The sequence below is a fragment of the Acipenser ruthenus genome, chromosome 22 (genome assembly GCF_902713425.1).
Source record: "Acipenser ruthenus chromosome 22, fAciRut3.2 maternal haplotype, whole genome shotgun sequence".
Classification (NCBI taxonomy): Eukaryota; Metazoa; Chordata; class Actinopteri; order Acipenseriformes; family Acipenseridae; genus Acipenser; species Acipenser ruthenus.
Window position 1 is genome coordinate 9,116,035 of NC_081210.1, and position 19,522 is coordinate 9,135,556.

Below are 19,522 nucleotides of genomic sequence, written 5' to 3' on the forward strand. Positions count from 1 at the left end.
GTACTACAAAAAGCTGGTGTTTCCTAAAACAATAACAAAGGCAATATGTCTTAAGAAAAAAAACCTATGCAATGGCAAACTTGAATAATTAAATTCCTATTCAAGAATAAATAATCCCAGTCCAGCATCACAGTGGCAATGACAGTAGTCTGTTGTGTATTGGAAGGCATCCTGGGAGCTCTCCAGCACATTCCTGCTCAAGCAGTATAGATGTCCTTACAGTATAGATGTCCTTCAGCACTACGCTGTAAGAGGACACTGGATGGGCACTGTTCTTTTCAGGGATCACGGATCCATAGTTGGACCGGATTTGACGTTTATGTGAGCAATACCATTGTTGGCCCAATTGAGATTAATTGTAACCTTAATCACTGGCAGTGGAACTGATTAGATGGTTATAGTAGCAGAACAGAATGATGTGGTCAATATGCCCAAAAAAAGTGATTTCTCAGATGGCAAACACATCTGTTGCTGGAGTAAATACTGGATTCCAGTTCTGTTCCCTTTGCATAGGAGGTCTAATCCCCTTCAGACACATTTAATTTTTGAATAGTCACAAGTATGTGCTAAATACTAAGTATAATGTGTATGTACTGTATGTGGTATACCATATTTCTGATCTGTATAAGATGCTACACAGTTGCATCTATTATCTTGGGCTCAGAGGGGTTGCTATGGAAACAAGGGCAGAGTTAACATAGTGGCAAAATGAATTATATAATCAGCCGATGTTTTGAAGGAATTTATAAAGCAAAAGGCAATAATTCTAATAATTACCTAGTTATGTTTTTTAAAAAAAACAAACAAAAAAAAACACATATTGAATGCAAATGAAGCACCATAAGAATAAAAGCGATTGGAATGCATATGAACTTGTGGGCATTCATTTAAAGTGTAGCCTCCGAACAGTCATTTCTAATTTGAGATAAAACAAAGCCTTTTGCCGCAGTATCCACGTGGATTAAATGATGAATTGAACTGAATATATTTCACTGCTTGTCTGCAGTTGGATTATGTAAATGTGCGGTTCTGACCTCACACCGACCTTTCCTTTTTTGTCCATTCTGATTTAAAGCATGCATGGTCACATCCCTTGCAGTCATGCTCGTTTATTTTCTATTCAGAGCATATTGCGATTGTGTCCCAGAGTGTCCCATTTTTGCTGTGCTGTGTATATTTTATGTTTTTCTTGTTTGTCATATTAACTACAGAAACTACTGTGGCTTTTGTTTCGCCAGTATTATCAGACAAGGAGGAATGAGATTAATTCTCAGCAAAGCATGTCATTCTGGGGGCAAATCACTTCAACTCCCTAATCCCTCCATCCTACCTGCTGTACAGTGCTTATTCAAGAAACCAGGCAGAGAATACCAGGCTCCACATTGATAACGATCTCTATTAATCTGTGCAAGTAAATTATCTATTTAATATATTTCAATGAACCAGAGCCCATCATAGATTACAAGGCATCTGTGCAGAGGGTGGTTGGATCCCCTCCACCTTTAAGACAGTTCCCCTTATCACGTGAGCAGCCTGGTTGTAAATGTGATAGACTTGTGCCAGCAGATCTATACTAGTCTGCTGTAGTGCTCGCTGTAAGCCGGTAGCAGCTCAGAGCCTCAAATCCTCATGGAGCATCAGGGAATGCAAAATGTGCGTTAGTTAATATTCTTCATAGGCAGATATCCTCTTTTTGCCTTTTCATACAATGTCTACTCTTGATCTTCCCACATTAGAAACTTCTTACTTGACAAGAATCCCCCACATAAAGAACTGTGAGGTGGTTCTAAACTAAAAATAAAGGTACACAGTACAGTATTGGTATCAGAACATAAACTACTATTAAAGTTACATTGATATAATAGGACATTGTATTGGGTGAGGGCATTTTAATGTTTGTGTTTTGATCTGATTCCACGATGATGCAGATATTGGACATTTTAATACATTTTCCCATATGGATTTAAACTTATATAACTGTATGTAGTGCACCAGGTAAGTTTTTGGGTTATTGAGTAATTTACTCTCCAATGTAGACACTATGGGATATATATTCAAAGGTCTTGCACATTTTCTCCTCTTTCTCGGAACTCTGCTTGCGTGAGTGAAATCAAAAGGGTTGCGGAGAAACTGCAATTATTGCAGCGCTGCGGAAATTAATAAATTAACATGAATTAACACAGGAAAGCAACCGCAACTCTCTCGAGGTATAGAACCATCGCAACTCTTTGCAAAAGAAGACGCATTATTTGGGCTTGACGAGGCATAGCCCCAGCACCTCTTCAGCTATGAAAGTTAAAAATGTCATTAAATGTCATTAAATGTTTGCTGTCAAATGACAATTCTCAACACAGTTTTATCCATGCTGCAAGTTCTTGCGTGCGCTAAACAGAGGCAGTCCACTGCCAGGGACATTTAATTACTTTACCATTTACGTGCCATAAAGATGACACTGGCTGTGAAAGAAGGACTGCGACTCTATTGTATCAAATAAGCATACTTGATCTGAAAAACGCCTTGAACGATACACGCACATTCCTACACTACTTGGTTTGATAGAATGAGTAGTACACAACAAGCTTCAATATGAAAGCTGAACATTTTTAATAAAAACAAATATTGTAGCCTACTTCACTGAAGTGAAAACTGGCTTCTCTTGTTTTTAAATACCACTGCTTCCAATTATACTACTGCTTAATAACAGGATCGACATTTTATTTAGGGTTAGTGTTGAACTTAAACGCGTTCATGCCTGCCTGTACCCCTACCCCCATGCAGGAACACTGCCTGCTAACTTCCCCTATTCAAAAAATATATAAAAAATATAATAACTGTCTGGTTCTCTTTTTCCTTTTTTCAATGAATAGAATTTTATTAATAGAGAATAAAAACAAACCAAGCTAACAACTATCTAGCCGTAACAGAAATGTATTTATTTATTTATGTATGTATGTATTTATATATTTTTATATTTTTATGCAATCTCCACAAACTGCGGGTTCTGTTGCATTCACAGTGCTGATAATGTTAGATATAGCTAGATGTTACTACAGCGCGGACCATGGGTCAAACCAGTGTTTGTGTAGGGTGTGTGTTTTTTTATTTTTTTTTATTTTTTTTTATCAATGTCGGCCTTCTGGAGTCATCTGAATGTCTTTCCAAACACACGGATACAGGCATGTATATATATTCATATTTTTTCAATGGTAAAACACCCAGTTCGCAGCTTATCCGGAGCCCAGACTGTATGACAAGTTATCTTTTAAACGATTGTAGAACATGGATATAAAACACTGGGAATTCAAGGGATTTAATAATTGAAGACAGTACAGTTGAGGAATAGAGAACTACAGTATGGAATAAGCCTCCTCTTATTTTAGAGGTATGGGTTATGATTAAAAATATTATACATGAGCCATCAAAATGTATTTTTGTTTGATATTGTTTATTTATTTAAACCTTTAATTTTAATGTACTCAATGGTAGCACAGGGTGTCTGTGTATCTATTGACTGATATTTGGGGTGTGTTTATTGTACACTAGCAGATGAACTGATATTTTGTGAAAATAAAATGTTCATATTAAGTAAAATAGAAATAGGAAATGGTATTGGTAAATCCAGAAACATAGAAGGGGTAGTCGCTGGGTTTTCAAAAAGATTATCTATGGAAAAGTATAGTACTTGGGGACAAATGATACAAGTACAATTATAAAACTGCTTGTGGTGACATTATGTTTGATAAAGGTGCACAACACATGTATTGTGCAGTTAATATGCTATCAGATCAATGCGTTAAAAGTAAAACCCTCCTGATACGTAACACAAATAGTTAAGCTGATAAGCGCACACAATTAAAGTTCTTTCATAATGTATTTTTCCTTGTTAAATAACCGCTAAATTTACTTGACTTCTCTCCAGTTGGTGGGAACTGCTAAATAGATGTGGGAACATTTGCAGTGTGATATTTTAGCTCTGAGAGTTTTTTTTGTGTCTCTATCTTGTATGCTGAAATGAAATTTGCTGAATATCAGCAGTTTTGAGGACTTGCTGGCACAGTGGATTTGTCCTGATATCGGAACTCAGCAACTTGTGTCAGAAGTCGGTTCTTGTGAATGGCTCATTGTTTCCATTTTCAGGCTCTGCAAAGCCTTGGACTGCAGGCAATCTATGGTGGTCGCTGTATTATTGTATTGATTTCATTATCAACTTATTCAGAGGATGTGCACATTAATTTGCCTGTAACTCACCTGGTAAAAAAAAAAATGAAATAAAAAGAGTTGTTTTTGCTGGTGTCTATAAATGAATATGATTTTACTGTTAATGTTAACTCTTCATGTTGTGCTTAATCCACTATCTGAATCGGCTACAAAAGCAGAATAAAAGACAATGAATTACAGTCATGGCACTCATTCACTCAGAAAAACCTAACAACTGAAAGGGAATACACTAAGATACACTACATTATATTTGCTTCTTTTTTATGGCTGTTACTATGGTGGCTCGCAGTGCATCTTGGGATTTATTTGATACAGTGTTGGGACACACCCATGGATTCTTTTAGAGGACTTTGCAGTACTAGGGAATCCACCTTCTTGTTATATGTAGTGCGCTTCTCCCAGTGCTGTAAAATACAAACTGAAAATGCCTAGTTTGAACTGAGAAAATACCTCCATTGTCTGATGTTTGGTTATTTCATTTTTTTTTTTTTCATTTTAAAATGAAAGGGGTTCCAGGGGGAAAAAATAGCTGGGTTACTTGAGCACTGTACACACAAGTACTGTGTATAGTATGCGATAATAGGAAAGAAGATACATGTACGGTACAGTACAGCCTTGCACAGGTCTGACTGATTCTTACATTGCCCCTGTTCACTAGCACAATTCCTCAGCGGTCCTCAATTCAGGTATGATGTTTTAATGAGGGCCATGTTGTAGCTTTGCTGCTCACCCGCAGTGTTGGTGAATATTTGTTTGTGACAAGCAAAAACAAACAAAAAAGAAACTTAAGCAGGGTTTAGGGTTAGCCACCCGCGCCATATTTCTTGCGCTGATGAAAGACGATGGCAAAATAATAATTAATCTTGCAGTGCTTCTGAGCCACAGTGCCACCTGGTGGCCAGGGTACAAAAGAATGAAGGAAGTCAATCACTGCCCATTACTAATGCCCCTGCTCTCTCCGTTATTCTCTCTACACCAAAATAGTTGACAGTTACATGGTGTAAAACATTTTATTTGACAATATGTTGTTCAGGCTATGTTGGTCAACGCATCCCACCTCACAAGGATTACACACGCGTTATGGAATACAGTATCTGCATTTCATTTGGTATTGATATTGTTGGTAGTGGTATTGTTCACAAACCACTACCAACCATATACAACAATGCTGTTGCATACTGCACTATGTTGGTTACTAGCAAGATAATGACAATTGCATGTAATGTCTCACAGAAATCCGCATTATGCTGAATTACCTGGGTGCAAAAACAAACTGTTATGCTGTTTTGTACATAGTTTTGAATGGCTCATGGTCCTTTTTTCATTCTTGTCTTGCTTTTATATTTCAATAATTTACCTCTTAAACCAATTTTTGCCCCCACTTTTACTTCCTGTCTCCCAGTCACTAAGGCTGCAGTTACCAAGGTAATCAGGAAATTAAAAATCCCTTTCTGTTTGTAAATGCAGTGAGGCCTTGCTGGTAACCAGGGAATAATAAAATAAATACACAAAACTTTCAAAGAATGAGAACGATTTGAATTTCAAAACACAGAAAACACATTTGGATTCCCAGAGGCAAAAAAAACATCTTTAGCGACTTTTTGTTTAATCTTCCTGCTCCAATGATCCACATTATACACACACTCCAGCTTCCTGTTCAGTGAAGTACATGTGTACACGGAACAAAAAAAATCAATATGGAACACTTATTAGTAAACACAAGCTTTCCTCCACTTTAATCCTTTTTTAAAGTAATGAATTGCACAGGGGACTGGCGGTTGAAACTGGAGAATGCAGGCTGTGACAGGTGTCCAGAATCTCATTTCTTTTAACTCTCAAGTATGTTTTTGAACTTGTTTACTTTCACTTGCATTTGCTTTTACTGTACACAAAATGAAATCGAACAGTTATGTTGTGATTATTTCCAGCGTTGCTGATGCCTAGAGGTGTGGACTCCTGCCTTCAAGGGACTTTAGCATGGATTTCAAGCATCCTATCAGAATTACTCACATGTGCTTAGATTGGGTCTGAGGTCAGCTTGTTAAACATCTGACCACCCTCTTTAGAAGACAAACATCACATTCCTTGCTGTTTTGAACTTTTTGTGAGGCTTAATCTTTCTAAGGAGTTCCATTTCAGTTTTTTTTTATTTTGTTGCTTAGCTCCCCCATTGTCACTCCATGATGCTGAATATATAATACATTTGAAGCCCTGCTCAGACTTTTTAAAATAGACAACAGCCTTCTGCAATCAGAAGGAATTAAAATCTGCTCTGCTTTCCCTTTGCAAACATTCAATAGAAAGACATTCTTTCCAAAAATATGACCTCATTTTTGTCTTAGGGGACGTTCCCCAGACATTGCATACTGTAGTTGGATTGCCAGTAGCTCTCCAGCACCATATTCATCTCTTAATGTTTCCAAGAATTGTGTGCTGACAGTCTTCAGTCTGAACCAACTCCCCAGTAATGTTGTTGAAGCTGACACCCTGGGATCCTTCAAGAAGCTGCATGAGATTCTGGGATCAATAAGCTACTAACAACCAAACGAGCAAGATGGGCAGAATGGCCTCCTCTCGTTTGTAAACTATCTTATGTCCTTATGTTCTTATGTTCAGATCCTATTTGACTGACTGTGTTGAATTGGCCTCTTGAAATTTTTTTAAATCTATGATATTATTATTATTATTATTATTATTATTATTATTATTATTATTATTATTATTATTATTATTAATAGACGCTTTTATCCAAAGCGACTTACAGAACATTTTACAAAATATACATTACAGGCAATAAAAATGCAAAATAAGCACATACCAATGTATACTTCATATACAATATAATTATAAAGAAAATACAAAAATATATAGAAATAAAGATTGAATATGTATTAATATTATCTTAGTGATTCTATGAATATTTTAACATGCTTATGTCACACTGTGCACAATTATGGATGTATTGCCTCTGAATTGCCACAAAGACTTAATTTTACCCAGTAGGAGATCTCACTGTCTGTGAAGCTTGTTCCCAAGAAAGCTTTCCTGGCTGGAACACAGTGTTGTGCAACTGTGAAAAAAAGCATCTTGACTGGTGTCCTCCTAGACTCTTTCTTGAATCCTTGTGGCCGGCAGCAGCGTGCTTCTGTTTTCTGCTGCTGTTTTGTGGGTGTTTGGTTCACAGGGACTGCTCAGCATTGACAGACTGGGAGTTGCCAAGGTTCTGTTACACAGCTTTAGAAAAAAGTTCAATAACTGTCTGCCTGGTCTAACCTTCTCTGTCAGCCTTTGAGGCTGGAGGAGAACTACAGACTGTTGGGTTCCCACAGCTTGGTTACGGTTAACACCCCCCCCCCCCCCCCCCCCCCCCACCCCCTTTCTGTTTGTTCTCTTTCAGTGCTGGCATTGCTGTAGGTTTCTATGGGAACGGTGAAACCAGCGATGGAATCCACCGGCTCACATACTCCCTCCGCCATGCCAACCGAACCGTGGTGGGAGTGCAGAAATTGGTAAGTATCGGCACGTCCTTCAGAATGTTCCCAAGGAGCTCTGAACAAATGGGTTCTGTTTATCTCTACTGCTGAAGGATGTGCATGCTGTGAAATTGGTTCTCTAAAGGAATACACTGTAAGCTCTTTGTAGAACTGGTTAGTTAAAGCAGATATAATGTGACCTGTTTTCATCCTGCTCTTAACTTCCTTTCATCTTGAAGTGCATTGCAAATGTGTTGTCAGAATTCATGTTGTATGGTGTTTTGAGTTGATACTTGTGAAAGTGGCAGCACTTGCATCTCTCTGGATGGATGAATATTGTATACGTATTTCCGGAGCTCGTGTGAGAAACACCCACAGGAATACTGTCGCTTGCTTGCCCAAACTATTTCATTTAAAGGAGGGATGGCAGAGTAAATTTGCCATTACTTTATCAACAGAATGTGTGTAAATTGTCTTAAATATGTAAAATAAAACAGTGAACCCCTTTTTGTGCAGTGTGAGACAGATTCTAGAACGCAATAGGGACTGTTGTGGTCACTGTAAGAATGGTACATTGTTGCTTTTTAAAGAGCAGTACTTATTCCCTTTATTGCAGAGGGTCCTCCATTGTACTGATATTTCCTCCTTAAGCAACTTCATTAACTGTCCTCTTTCATAAACCCAGTACACTGACCTTGAAAAGACTTCCGCTAGTGTTGAAACTTCATGGTGCTGTCTAGCAGAGAAACCCAGGGATGAAAACACTTGTGTCACTGATGTTCAGGTCATTTGGCAGAACAATTTTAAAAATGTCCAAAATGTATTCATTAGTTCCAAGAATAAAGTGTCCCTATAAGGGAAGGACAGCCCAGATAAAAGCTCTTTATTCAGCAATGTCTTCAGACTGCAAGAAAATAATGCAGTGATGTGCCACTTCAGTGGGGCTAACAAAAGAAGATCCGGTGGGAAGTGCATTTCAAGTACTTGTCACATGGAAATATCTGCTTTACCAAACATATACACGAGGGCACAGGAATCATGACAATCAGACCTTGATTGCTTTTCTAATTCAATTTTTACTATGAGCTGCATTAGCCACAGAGTGTAGGTAACCATCTCCTCTGTCTAATTAAGCTCATAATAAAACCTGGCACAGCGAAGCCTGTTCTGGCCAGGGCTCCTTGGGAACGTGACACCCTCTCCCTCACTTCCACAGGTTTCTGAAAGCACTACCTCCCTCAACCAGACTGTGGACGTGGGTCTAGGCGAGCTTGAGGGGAAGTACCAGAAGCATGCTGATTACCTCTCCATCGTGCAGAAGCTGCAGGGCCAGCTGGATGAGCTGGTGCGACAGGTGATCGAGATCCCCTTCTGGCGGAATAACGAGGCCTCTCTGGAAGAGCTGGCTGTGAGAACTGAGCTCTATGACTGGTACAGGTACGGTACAAATACAGCGATTTCCTGTTCTTCTACTTCCTGATCTAACGTGGTAACGGCAGAATGGAATCTCTCTATTGCAACTAAAGGGAGTGAAATGGTAAACAAAAAATAAATAAACTAGGTTTATTTATTTAGTTTATTTTATGTTAATAATGAACAGTCATGAAATGCATAATATAAATGACTTCTATTATTTTCAGAACAATAATATTAGGCAATGGATAAAACACTTAACATGATGGCTAATGGAATAGAAACTTTAAAGAAAAAAAATAAAACAGGTAATAAAAATTAAAGGAAAAAAAGTAATATAAAAAGCTACATTATGGAACCGAATGACATCATGAGCATTGACACAGCTTGCTCCATCAAGTTTCAAGGAGTTTTATTTCTGCACTGGTTATTGTGGGTTTTGATTTGAATAAATGTTGCTGGAAGGTGCAGTTTTTACAGTATGGATCCTCCCTGACATGAGATGTGTTTTTAGTTTCATCTGCACTTTCCCTCTGGGTGTCGAACAAGGGATCACATCCCAACAGACTGAGGAATCAGTCTTAACACGTATCTAATGCTGCTCCGGGCAAGTCTGGCATCTCTTCAAATGAATTGAGGTTTTTAATCCTGTACATCCTCTGTTTTGAGCCTGTGTCAGGCTGCTGTTCCAGATACAGAATATGTATCTGTGCTGCTGTTAGAGAGTGAATGGTATACAGTGCATTAGCTCCATAAAAAAGCCAGCTTACCATTAACACAGCTTTTAACTGTCCATTTCAATCTGGAGACAATCGGATGCATTTCCATTTATTTGGACCCCTTTTCTCGGTGCTTCCCCAGTATTCAGATTGAGCAAATACCTTTTCCAGCTTTCAGGTGATTGATATAGGCAGGAAGACAATGAAAGACATTAATTATTGTGTAATGCTGGTAAAGTAATTGTGTTGAACAGTTTATAAAACCGTCTATAAAAATGTGCACATAAGGAGCTGGCAGTTTTTCATTTCGATTTTAAGTCTGTCTGGTAGATTTCTTTGTCAAAGGAAACTGCTGAGATTTGTATTTCCCTTATACTTGGTATATATGAGTTATACAGTTTGTTTAGCTGTAAGGGAGATTGAAGTTGAAGGAAGTAGGTTGTAACTATCAGTTTTATTTCCCTTGGTGCTAATTGCATTTCTGTGTTAAAATCTTGATGAATCTGACACATTGTGTTGTCTGCTCTTGGCTATACTATATGCACTATATTGTAATACAAGTGTAGGCATTCCCACAGCACTGGGCTACCCTTGTTTTTTTTCTACATATTTAACACAACATAATAGAAAGATACCATTTTTAGAAAGAAATATCCTGTGAGTGCTGTTCTGATCGAATTCTACCGCTTATAGGAAGATCATGTGGGATTTGCTGGGAAGCAATTAAAAAAGTTTGAGCTGCAAAGCAGTTTCTGTGTGAACTCTGGAATGCTGCTTTTTATGGGAGAAAAAAAAAAGCAAATAGCCTTCTTTGGAAGAATGGATATTGGGAATACTGTATATATAAGAACAGATTGTATTTTTAATTTTGTTATATATACTAGTTTCTGCCAAGTCCAGGGGGTGAAGAGTTGATGTTAAGGCAAAAGTGGGGGAGGGTCTTGACTCAAGACAGGGGTGAAATAACAAGCGACATTACTGTAATATTTGTAACATTAGCTAGATAGATTACGTTTAGAATTAGGCATGTTTAAAATTCAAAAGGCACAGCACACAGTTACGCTATAGAATCAAGAAGTTAACATTTATTAAGGTTTTTTTAATCCTGTACCTCCTCCGTTTGGAGCTTGTGTCAGGCTGCTTTTCCAGCTACAGAATATGTATCTGTGCTGCTGTTAGAGAGTGAATGGTATACAGTGCATTAGCTCCATAAAAAAGCCAGCTTACCATTAACACAGCTTTTAACTGTCCATTTCAATCTGGAGACGATCAGATGCATTTCCATTTATTTGGACCCCTTTTCTCAGAGCGAATATCCGAACATGGAAATCCTATGTTCGTCCCAGCACTAATATATGTAATTGAGTATGATTCTACTAATTCTGTAGTTTATTCTGCAGAAAGGACATTTAGTTTTTCAGTACTGAATGGACCAGCCTCAGCATACAGGAAGATGTAAGGTGATGTTGGGTGGTAAAGGGACAATTGGGATTTCAAGGATCACTCTGTGGTTAAGAAGCTTATATGGAGTCTAAAGGCTGCCACACACCAGACAGGCTTGCAAACTGCCAGATCTATACAGCTGTTAAAAATTGCTATTGACAAAACTTTTGATCAACTAGTTGTCGTGCGTTATACCGCAAAAAATCAGATTCAATCCTATTCATTTCGCGTCGCTCCAGTGTCACCATGATGCCCCCCCCGCATCACCCGTCTAGGTCAGAGCATGTGAGCAGAGTGGAGCACTCATAAACGGCACTCCTCGCTCTCTTCCTCTTTGAAACCGCTCGCTCCAAGGCTTTAATTTCCCCAGTCCCCTCCAGTGCTTCTAACTCTGCAGCCAGCTCTGCTCCACTGCTAGTGTAAATCACTTCCTAAATGTAGAGATGTGCGGAACCGGTTCTTTTGAAATCGGGTACCCGGTTCCTGCTTTGGTTTTGACGAACTGGATGCAAATATCAGGGATCCGGTTCCAGCTATTCTGTTTTTAGTAAGAAAACATTAATTTCTGTCAAATACATTTGATAACTATAATTGACATGTTCACACTCAAAAAAAGGTCTGCAAAATATTTATTACAGCATTTATTTATTTATTTATTTATTTATTTATTTATTTTAATTATATGTATTTCCATGGAGAATAATTCAGTCTCACTTTTACATGAGGTGATGAAAACGCTTTGGGTAAAGTGAATCTTCTGCGCCTCGATGGGATAATTCGCAAAACAACCCAGAGCCAAACACGACACGGTTTCAGCTATCTAAAAAAGTAATTTAACCCCAAGCCCATGGGGTCGTATTTCGGCTTGGGATCCTAACGTACACTAACCACATGGTACAGTATGTGCAAAAGGGTCAAAGATTTTTTTTAATTGTATAAGCTTTGTGAACTGTGCAATTAACATGGTTCATATACAAGCACACAATGGCATTCACTGTTGTAATAAAACTCTTACTGTGCAAATTGGATATTATCGATTATTTTGTTAACTTTAATTATACAGGGCGATGTCATAGATTGCACAATACTGTCGGATCATTGCAAAAGCTGCATCGTTTATGGATCATATATGTACAGTGTCAAATATTTTTCCTTTGCATCTTTTGGAGCGGGCGTTGGAGCGAGAGCAGTGCCAGAGGCTTTTTCACGCTCTTGCTCAGTATGAAGAGGGGCAAATGGAAGTATCCCTGCTGGTAGCCCTTTGTAACTAACAGTACAATGTGTAGTGACAATAATAAAGTGTTTGTCTCTTGTTGTTTTGACAGGTGGCTGGGGTATCTCGGTCTGCTGCTCTTCGATGTGCTCATCTGTCTGCTTGTGCTCTTCGGACTCATCCGCAATTCCAAGGGCACTCTCATTGGGTAAGTCTGGTCACATGACAACTGACTTGCTGTCAGAGCTGTTGTTCATTCTTTATGAAAAATGTATATTGTTCTTGAGGATAAACTCCCCCATTTGCCATTCAAAACAGATTAATTGAAATCGTCTTAACTGTACGAGGCCTTGAAGGGAGCTTTGAGAGGACCTAATTTGTCTTCATCTTCGATATTGTCAGTTTAGAAGATCAATGACTGTCATTACTGTGACTGGATGTATGAGACAGTGTGGCCATTGATTTTAAATCTGGAATAAGAACATAAGAAAGTTTACAAACGAGAGGAGGCCATTCGGCGCATCTTGCTCGTTTGGTTGTTAGTAGCTTATTGATCCCAGAATCTCATCAAGCAGCTTCTTGAAGGATCCCAGGATGTCAACAACATTACTGGGGAGTTGGTTCCAGATCCTCACAATTCTCTGTGTAAAAAAGTGCCTCCTATTTTCTGTTCTGAATGCCCCTTTATCTAATCTCCATTTGTGACCCCTGGTCCTTTGTTTCTTTTTTCAGGTCGAAAAAGTCCCCTGGGTTGACATTGTCAATACCTTTTAGAATTTTAAATGCTTGAATCAGATCACAGCGTAGTCTTCTTTGTTCAAGACTGAACAGATTCAGTTCTTTGAGCCTGTCTGCATACAACATGCCTTTTAAATCCGGGATAATTCTGGTCGCTTTTCTTAACACTCTTTTCTAGAGCAGCAATATCCTTTTTGTAACGAGGTGACCAGAGCTGAATACAATATTCTAGATGAGGTCTTACTAATGCATTGTAAAGTTTTAACATTACTTCCCTTGATTTAAATTCAACACTTTTCACAAATATATCCAAGCATCTTGTTGGCCATTTTTTATAGCTTCTCCACATTGTCTAGGTGAAGACATTTCTGAGTCAACATAAACTCCTAGGTCTTTTTCATAGATTCCTTCTTCAATTTCAGTATCTCCCGTATGATATTTATAATGCACAGTAAAAATATTTCAGCTTTTTTTATTTTTTTATTCAGCTATGCTCTGAACCCTGATTCATTGTCACCAAATCTTTAGCATATTTTGTGTAAACCTTGTGTAAAAAAAAAAAGAAGCTGTAAAGATGTGTTTTGACTTGAATCATTTTTCAAGCACATACTGTAAATAAACTGTGTGAATAAATAGCAGATTTTCACAAACTCAAACTGACAAAATATCACCTTAATTGGTGATGTTTTCATTTTTCTAAATACTTTAGTTTATTCAATGTGGTTCCAGTTGCTTAAAAACGTAATGTTTGGTAAACATGTCTAATGTGTAACCATGCTACATTGCTCAGAGAATGCTCTTATCAGACTGGTCCACAGTAATTGTTTGTATTGTTTCTTGTGTTTGGTGTGGTAGGCTGTCCCCTTCCTTACAAAATTTGCACGCGCAACGCTAACAACGGCTGTAACTTGTTAGTGCTGTTAAATTAAAGCAAGTCCTGCTTCTCCTGTGGTTCTAAAGTAGATGTAATCGAATGCAGGACCCTCGCTCACCATGCAAATGTGAGAAAATTGAACAATTACATGGCTAAAAAATGGTGATTCAGAAACTCATTATCAGTATTGTACAGGATCCACTGCAGACACACGTACACTCAGTTTGTTTTAATTTCTCTGCAACATTTTGCTTGACTCACTCAGGTTATTAGAAATGACATGGCCTTGCAAGTGCAGAATTGTACTAAATTAAAGATACACAAGATATTTGGAAATGGAGGTCTTAGTTGTGATACATTTAAGAAATATTAATGTAAGTACTGTAGATACAGACATATTAAAACATTGAGATGTGATCATATTTCTGACTGGTTTTAAGAGGTCATAATGTGTTAGTGGATTTTTTATTATTATTATTATTATTATTATTATTATTATTATTATTATTATTATTATTATTATTATTATTTATTTCTTAGCAGATGCCCTTATCCAGGGCGACTTACAATTGTTACAAGATATCACATTATACATTATTTCACATTATACAGATATCACATTATTTTTTTTATTTTTTTTTCATACAATTACCCATTTATACAGTTGGGTTTTTACTGGAGCAATCTAGGTAAAGTACCTTGCTCAAAGGTACAACAGCAGTGTCCCCCACCTGGGATTGAACCCACGATCCTCCAGTCAAGAGTCCAGAGCCCTAACCACTTCTCCACACTGCTGCCCTTTTTAGAAATGCATTGTCCAAAAAATGTGAGAATTGGCAGCATGCTGCCTGTCCAATTATTTAAAACTGCTGTTACTCAGACGCAGGCCAAATTTCAAGGACCTGAATCTGTTGGAAGCACAGCCTGAGACAAACTTGCACATACTTTACCAGACCATTACTGTTGATGCGTTTTAGAAGCATACAGTTGTGATTCTAAGCTAATGATAGTTATATGCTACATGATCATTTAGTTCTGCGTAGAGATAGATGGGAATGTTTGTCTATTGTAATTTCCTGACCCGATTTGTTCTAAATTCCATACTCTGTAGAAGTGGCCGAATGAAATGGGGCAATTAGGGGCAATTGGAGAAAGGCTGGCGCTCAACCAGGCGCTCAACCAGAGACCACTTCAATTTGTTGCACTTTTAGGAACATTGCCCTGGCAGTTAGATTGGGATGTGTTAGGAAGGATTTGTGTTGCAGTGAAATAGGACAGGGTTTAACTGTTACTATATGAGTGTTCAAGTCAAGGAATGAGTAAAGAATTGTTTGCACCTTGGCTATTCCACATAGCCTCTTTAGACAACTAATGTTGTATACTATTAACTTCATATACAGTATAACAATATAGAGCACAATGCCTCTGTTTCCCCCAGTGACAATAGAAAAGCACTTTGACAGAGTGTAGAAATTGGCAGAAACAAAATGGAGAGATGAACCACAATTTTATGTAGCTCCACCTTCCCCATAGCATTGAAAGGGGTTGAGTGCTATTTAAGAGTCCTTCAGGTGCATGTGTGAAAAGGACAAGCCAGTCATTGTTGTGACTTGAGATTCAAATGGCTTCAGTAACAGCATTGTATAGCATACAGAGCAGGTGGATCCAAAATTGCAAACCCTAAAATCATACCTTTCTTACAAATCTCGAATCCACAGGAGGGTCCAGGATCTTCCAGGGAAATAGGAATTTGACTTTCATTAGAGAGAGGGTTAGTAACAAACAGAAAATGAACTTGCATTCCCAAAGCAGGCTCCTGATCACTGATCTGAATCAGGCATTGACAATAACAAATCGCAGTGGCTCTTCAAGACATGTTAGACTTGTCTGAGCCCCCAGGGGTCACTGTGGAGCAAGGTCACCTTCACACCGAGGAGAGCAGGCTGCTGCTGTCACTGATACAGTCAGCACTCGGATATCCATTACCCAAATACACGTCAGTCTGTATTGAGAATAAAGTCAAACCCCATTTGATATATATGTAACAAATTAATGCACTTACAAATTAATGCAATCACGTGCGATTTCCACCCCCGTCACCAGTTTTCTGATACAAAGCCCAACTCTTCAATGTTACAATTTAAAAGTACGTACGGTATTACAGTTAATGTGTTGTCTCTAGTTTTGGCAAGTGTTATTTTCAGAATCATATTGTTCTGAATTAAAATACTACTTCTGTTGAAAATATAGTACTGTACCAGCAAAACCATTACAGTACATCTAAATGGAAGCTTACTTATTTTAAAACACAGTCCTATCAGCTATGTATTTTTGATATTGTATCTTTTTCGTGTTCCCTGAAAAATGGACAAGGGTTGGAACGGGCCAAAATGAAATAATCAGATATGTGTCACACACGTTTAACCGTCACTGAAGTAAAAAATGTATAGGGTGTATACAGGCTGACTGTATTTATTTACAAAGGATAGCTGCCCTTAGAAGGATATCCTATCCTAATTATGAGGTTTGGATAATTAACAAGGTGATAGACCATTTAAATGAACAAACCTTCCCTTTTTTAAGGTATATAAGCTTTGCTGTAGTTTATTTTTAAAGCAGAGTTTACAGTCTTTGCAGGTGTCGGCGATCTATAGCTAATCCATCTCTGGTGTGATTTGATTTAGGTACTGTATCAGCAAGATCAATATTTCAAATGGGAAATAAAAAAATAACCAGTCTGAGCTATTAAGTATGTGTGGTTGCTTTTAGCTTTCTGTATATCGATGACTTCACTTCTCTGAATAATGACCTGTGGTGTGTGACTCAGTTTGACAAATCTGTATTTCAAACCAAGACACTAAACTGCTTCTGGTCAACCTTCCACCACTTGATGTGGAAATTGCAATAATTGCCATAGCCATAGCGATATACAGACGTGCTCAAATTTGTTGGTACCCTTACAGCTCATTGAAATAATGCTTCATTCCTCCTGAAAAGTGATGAAATTAAAAGCTATTTTATCATGTATACTTGCATGCCTTTGGTATGTCATAGAATAAAGCAAAGAAGCTGTGAAAAGAGATGAATTATTTCTTATTCTACAAAGATATTCTAAAATGGCCTGGACACATTTGTTGGTACCCCTTAGAAAAGATAATAGATAATTGGATTATAGTGATATTTCAAACTAATTAGTTTCTTTAATTAGTGTCACACATGTCTCCAATCTTGTAATCAGTCATTCAGCCTATTTAAATGGAGAAAAGTAGTCACTGTGCTGTTTGGTATCATTGTGTGCACCACACTGAACATGGACCAGAGAAAGCAAAGGAGAGAGTTGTCTGAGGAGATCAGAAAGAAAATAATAGACAAGCATGGTAAAGGTAAAGGCTACAAGACCATCTCCAAGCAGCTTGATGTTCCTGTGACAATAGTTGCAAATATTATTAAAAAGTTTAAGGTCCATGGAGCTGTAGCCAACCTCCCTGGGCGCGGCCGCAAGAGGAAAATCGACCCCGGAGTGAACAGAAGGATAGTGCGAATGGTAGAAAAAGAACCAAGGATAACTGCCAAAGAGATACAAGCTGAACTCCAAGGTGAAGGTACGTCAGTTTCTGATCGCACCATCCGTCACTTTTTGAGCGAACGTGGGCTCCATGGAAGAAGACCCAGGAGGACTCCACTTTTGACAGAAAAACATAAAAAAGCCAGACTGGAATTTGCTAAAATGCATATTGACAAGCCACAATCCTTCTGGGAGTATGTCCTTTGGACAGATGAGTCAAAACTGGAGCTTTTTGGCAAGTCACATCAGCTCTATGTTCACAGACGAAAAAATGAAGTTTTCAAAGAAAAGAACACCATACCTACAGTGAAACATGGAGGAGACTCAGTTATGTTTTGGGGCTGCTTTGCTGCGCCTGGCACAGGGTGCCTTGAATCTGTGCAGGGCACAATGAAATCTCAAGACTATCAAGGCATTCTGGAGCGAAACGTCCTGCCCAGTGTCAGAAAGCTCTGTCTCAGTCGCAGGTCATGGGTCCTCCAGCAGGATAATGACCCAAAACACACAGCTAAAAGCACCCAAGAATGGATAAGAACAAAACATTGGACTATTCTGAAGTGGCCTTCTATGAGTCCTGATCTGAATCCTATCGAACATCTATGGAAAGAGCTGAAACTTGCAGTCTGGAGAAGGCACCCATCAAACCTGAGACAGCTGGAGCAGTTTGCTCAGGAAGAGTGGGCCAAACTACCTGTTAACAGGTGCAGAAGTCTCATTGAGAGCTACAGAAAACGTTTGCTTGCAGTGATTGCCTCTAAAGGTTGTGCAACAAAATATTAGGTTAGCGGTCCCATCATTTTTGTCCATGCCATTTTCATTTGTTTTCTTATTTACAATATTATGTTGAATAAAAAATCAAAAGCAAAGTCTGATTTCTATTAAATATGGAATAAACAATGGTGGATGCCAATTACTTTTGTCAATTTCAAGTTATTTCAGAGAAAATTGTGCATTCTTCGTTTTTTGTGGAGGGGTACCAACAAATTTGAGCATGTCTGTACCTTCTGAAATACAGCAAGAGGATCTAAAAGACTATCAGCCCTTTAAAAGCTCTTTCGCCGCTTATGCATTCCATCATTATTTATGCACAAAACCTTGATGCAGCCCTAGCTTTGCAAACTGACGCCGCTGTTTTGTTGTTGCATTGGACTAGACAGACACTGATGTAAAAAATGTTTGGAGGTTAAAAGCTGAAATAAAATGACAATCATATTTCAGGTCGACTAGGCTGGCCTAGTAATGTTCTCTCTTCTTTTTCCCTTTTGACAGGGTCTGTTTCCTGGGGGTGCTGACCTTGATTATCAGCTGGGCATCGCTGGGTCTGGAACTAGCCGTTTCCGCGGTGAGTATCTCCACAGCAACAGAATGTGCCAAGAGAGCTGCTGAGAACGACAGAAAGCTGATGTGGCGTAAACATGACCTTCAGGCTGTAGTGTGTCGCTCAGCTCTGACATGTGGTGGATGTATTTCAACTGGAAGGTTGACCCTGCCAATGGAGATGGCTTTCTATTGTCTCCATTTATTTATTGTCTCTGCAGACAGTCTGTACATTGTGTTATTTTGATGGATTGCATTCTATATATAATATGCATCACTTGGCCTTCACCTGGGACAAGGAGTGTAGTAAAATACAATAAAATGCATAATCCGATTCCAACATTTAAACATACCATAGTGACGCGTGACATTTAGGACTGACATTTACAAGATGGATATCGTTTTAGTTTTCCCATAGCTTTGCTTGTATCCTTCGTCTTGTCTGCCTAATGCCCATTTTTGTTTGTCAGTGTGGGTCTGGCAGCCGTATTACGTTATGTGCTTCACTGTGAAAGAATCAGGTCAAGGTAGAACAGATTTTGTTTCTGT

At 38.4% G+C, this 19,522-nt stretch overlaps 1 protein-coding gene across 5 annotated transcripts in view; it reads left to right on the plus strand.

Moving 5' to 3' along the window:
* Nucleotides 1-19,522, plus strand: part of LOC117431489 (protein tweety homolog 3) — an 86,654-nt gene that overhangs the window by 35,571 nt on the left and 31,561 nt on the right. For all 5 annotated transcript variants that reach the window (XM_058995960.1, XM_058995959.1, XM_034052438.3 and 2 more), the window contains exons 3-6: nt 7,616-7,727; nt 8,908-9,128; nt 12,592-12,687; nt 18,926-18,998. In XM_058995960.1, the coding sequence (XP_058851943.1) occupies nt 7,616-7,727; nt 8,908-9,128; nt 12,592-12,687; nt 18,926-18,998 (502 nt within the window). The remainder of the gene's footprint in view (nt 1-7,615; nt 7,728-8,907; nt 9,129-12,591; nt 12,688-18,925; nt 18,999-19,522) is intronic.